This window comes from Ipomoea nil, unplaced genomic scaffold (genome assembly GCF_001879475.1).
Source record: "Ipomoea nil cultivar Tokyo-kokei standard unplaced genomic scaffold, Asagao_1.1 scaffold2957, whole genome shotgun sequence".
NCBI classification, from domain to species: domain Eukaryota; kingdom Viridiplantae; phylum Streptophyta; class Magnoliopsida; order Solanales; family Convolvulaceae; genus Ipomoea; species Ipomoea nil.
The window spans coordinates 815,001-817,998 of record NW_017619385.1 but is presented as its reverse complement, the minus strand read 5'-3'; the positions used below and the strand labels follow the sequence as shown (position 1 = coordinate 817,998).

Sequence of the window (2,998 nt, the reverse complement as noted above, 5' to 3'; positions counted from 1 at the left end):
AACTGGTTAACATATTACCCTTATAAAACACACGAAAAAAAAAAAAAAAAAAAAAAAAAAACTAAAACACAAGAAAGAGATAAAAATGATGTAAACTGTAGTGCACCCCTCGCTACCGTAGTCCCATTACTCCAATCTGTTTTTAGCCGGGTTATATTTTTTTTTTTTTCTATTTTATACTTCGTTCTTTCATCTTTCCCATTCCTTTACTATTCCTTCTCTGGTTATAATTTTCTATTTTATAAATCCCCCCCCCCCCCCCCCCAACTTCCTTATAGTGCGATCACTACAATCTCTACATATCTTCCAATTAGGCAATTAGCAGGTGTTAGGAAGCATTAGTTTTGCTTATAACCTCACTGAAATCTGTGCAATCAGTAGCAGCTATATTCAATTTCCCTAACCCCCCCCCCCCCCCCCAATCAGTAGCAGCTATGGTTTATACCAATTTGATCCTATATGCATACACTTGTGACCCACCAAAGATTTCTTACACCCATAACTAAATCAATGTAGTGCAATAAGCATTAATCACACAAATACAAGTTAATACCCCCAAACATGCAACACAATTTAAAGAAAATACAATGCTAACTGATACCAAACTTACATGCTAAATTCAAACTGCAGTTTATGCGAGTATCAGAATGTGATGATTATTGTGGCATCATTAATTAAAATTTGAATATAGGTGCCAGTGTTTCCATGATTCATTACATTTTTACAATGTTGGACTGTGGGGTAGGGTGGGGGCAGGTAAGTCATATTTTTAGGGGTAACCTCCATAATCTAGATCTTAAATTACATACATACACAGTACTAATAATATATTGTATAGTATTAATTGCAAGAGATAAGACTTTATGTAAGAGACTAAGAGGTATTTAATTAATGCATTTCTCTTTTCAATAAAAAATCATCTTTGTACAATTCCAAACTGAGTATGAAATCTGTGCAGGATTGAGTATGAAAGGTTTTGACATTTTCACCAGTACCATTTTTGGAATAAGATGTAATAAGTAAGCTGCATTCTACTACGAGTTGATTGGAACCTCGGATGTATACAGAATTTGATCCTATATGCATACAGAAATCAATGTAGTGCAAATGACAGATCCAAGTCCCCTAACCCCCTAAAGATGTCACCCCACAAAGATTTCTTACACCCATAAACAAATCAATGTAGTGCAATAAGCATTAATCACACAAATACAAGTTAACACTCCCAGCATGCAATACAAGTTAAACAATCATGGGAATATCACAAAATTCAAACTGCCATAACTGAATAACGATATTGAAATGATGTAAAGGATTATATGTATTATACTACTGGACACCAGACTCATATAATCTGGTCTACATTATTCTTCCACCTTAGATTTGTTGTCACTGGTGAACTTGAGTTAAGAGTTATAAGGAATATAGTGATATCTTTGTTGGATTCTCTTTATTATATCTGCATGCCTCTTAGCTCATTCCTATAGTCTACACTACAAGACTTAGACTACATATCATAAAAGGGAGATCAATCCATACAAAGTGGATTACAGAATATATGCAGTATTTTTTTTCCATTTTAATTTTATTTCCTATGCATATCTCCGCATTCACTCCTCACCCTGAACCCTCCTAACCCCATAGAAGGAAGAAAATACAGGGTTAGCATGTGTCTGGCCCCCCGGAGCAGAACGATTAACCATTTAAAGTTTAAACCCTCCAAACACCCCAAATTTGGCAAATAGTGATTGAACAACACAGAAAGCATAAGGCAATGCACAAACCTCGCGTGCCCCGTCGATACGCCGTCCGACGCCGTGCAGAAACCCTAGCCGCAATCCCCGGGGCAGCCCGTTCGACCCTGCCGCGATCGGCCGCCGTCGGAACCTGACGCCCAATCCGGCGTCTGAACTGACGGGACGCGTCGTGGACCCTGTGCAACGCCGCCGACGGTGGAGTCGTGGGCGAGAACGATGAGTGTTGCCTACCCCTCCTAGAACGCCGGAATCCACCAGACCGAGCCATCCCGCTTACCGCACCACCCCCCTCACGCGAACGCCGCCTCCACAGAGCTGCTAGGAGTGTGCCGCCAACTGGATGAACACCAACACACTACCCTCTGACTCCCCCGCCAGAGAAATTACAAATTGAATCCCCCACAATTCGCACCTAATAAAATGTTCGGTGTGGCGAGGTGCACCCAGTGCCTATGCACTCTAATTTGCAAAAATGGTGGGTGTGGCGAGGTGCACCCGGTGCCTATGCACTCTAATTTGCACCAATATATCATCACAATCCCACGGTCATAATGAGTGCACAAGTGCACACATTAACAAAAGTTCACACCTGAACTTTTACCTATATATATATATATATATATATATATATATATATATATATATATATATATATATATATATATATATATATATATATATATATATATATATATATATATATATGGTTCATATTGCAATGTAGATCATGCTTCCTGGTATAATTTCCCATATTATTTGCTAGTTTAGTAAATACGGAGTAACTTTTAACAATTGGGATAGACAGGAGTCAAGAAAGCAAAAACAAATTAAATAGAAAACTTAAATCACATTTACATTATATTGCACCAACATAATAAACCAAGTGCACAAATCTAGTCTAGTCTAGATATATAAGGGTAGCAAAAGTAAGTACAACTTAGATTAAACTGCATATACAATAATACAGTAATATCTCCTAGGCCAGACCATCTTAAGCAAACTTTGTTTATTGTAAGCACACCAATACCAATAGTACAATATAATTGAGAAACATAATCATTCAAGTTTGAGATAGATTGAAGTTCCGATCGTAGCTAGCTAGCTAGGACCACATATCTGATACGCAGCTCACAACTTCACTTATAACTCCACTATTATTATTTTTCAAGTTACTATCAGTATAAGAATCAACATTATTTTGGAGTCCCATAGTTGGAGTTGGCCCCTGGATTGCTACCCTT

General features: G+C 37.9%; 1 protein-coding gene across 1 annotated transcript in view; it reads right to left on the bottom strand.

The window, feature by feature from the left end:
• Positions 1-2,696: 2,696 nt before the first annotated feature.
• LOC109162617 (basic leucine zipper 9-like) overlaps positions 2,697-2,998 on the bottom strand; it is a 9,012-nt gene continuing 8,710 nt past the window's right edge. Inside the window, exon 6 of the mRNA XM_019311301.1 lies at positions 2,697-2,998. This exon is cut by the window's right edge and continues 182 nt beyond it. Within this exon, the coding sequence (XP_019166846.1) occupies positions 2,860-2,998 (139 nt within the window). The 3' untranslated portion in view covers positions 2,697-2,859.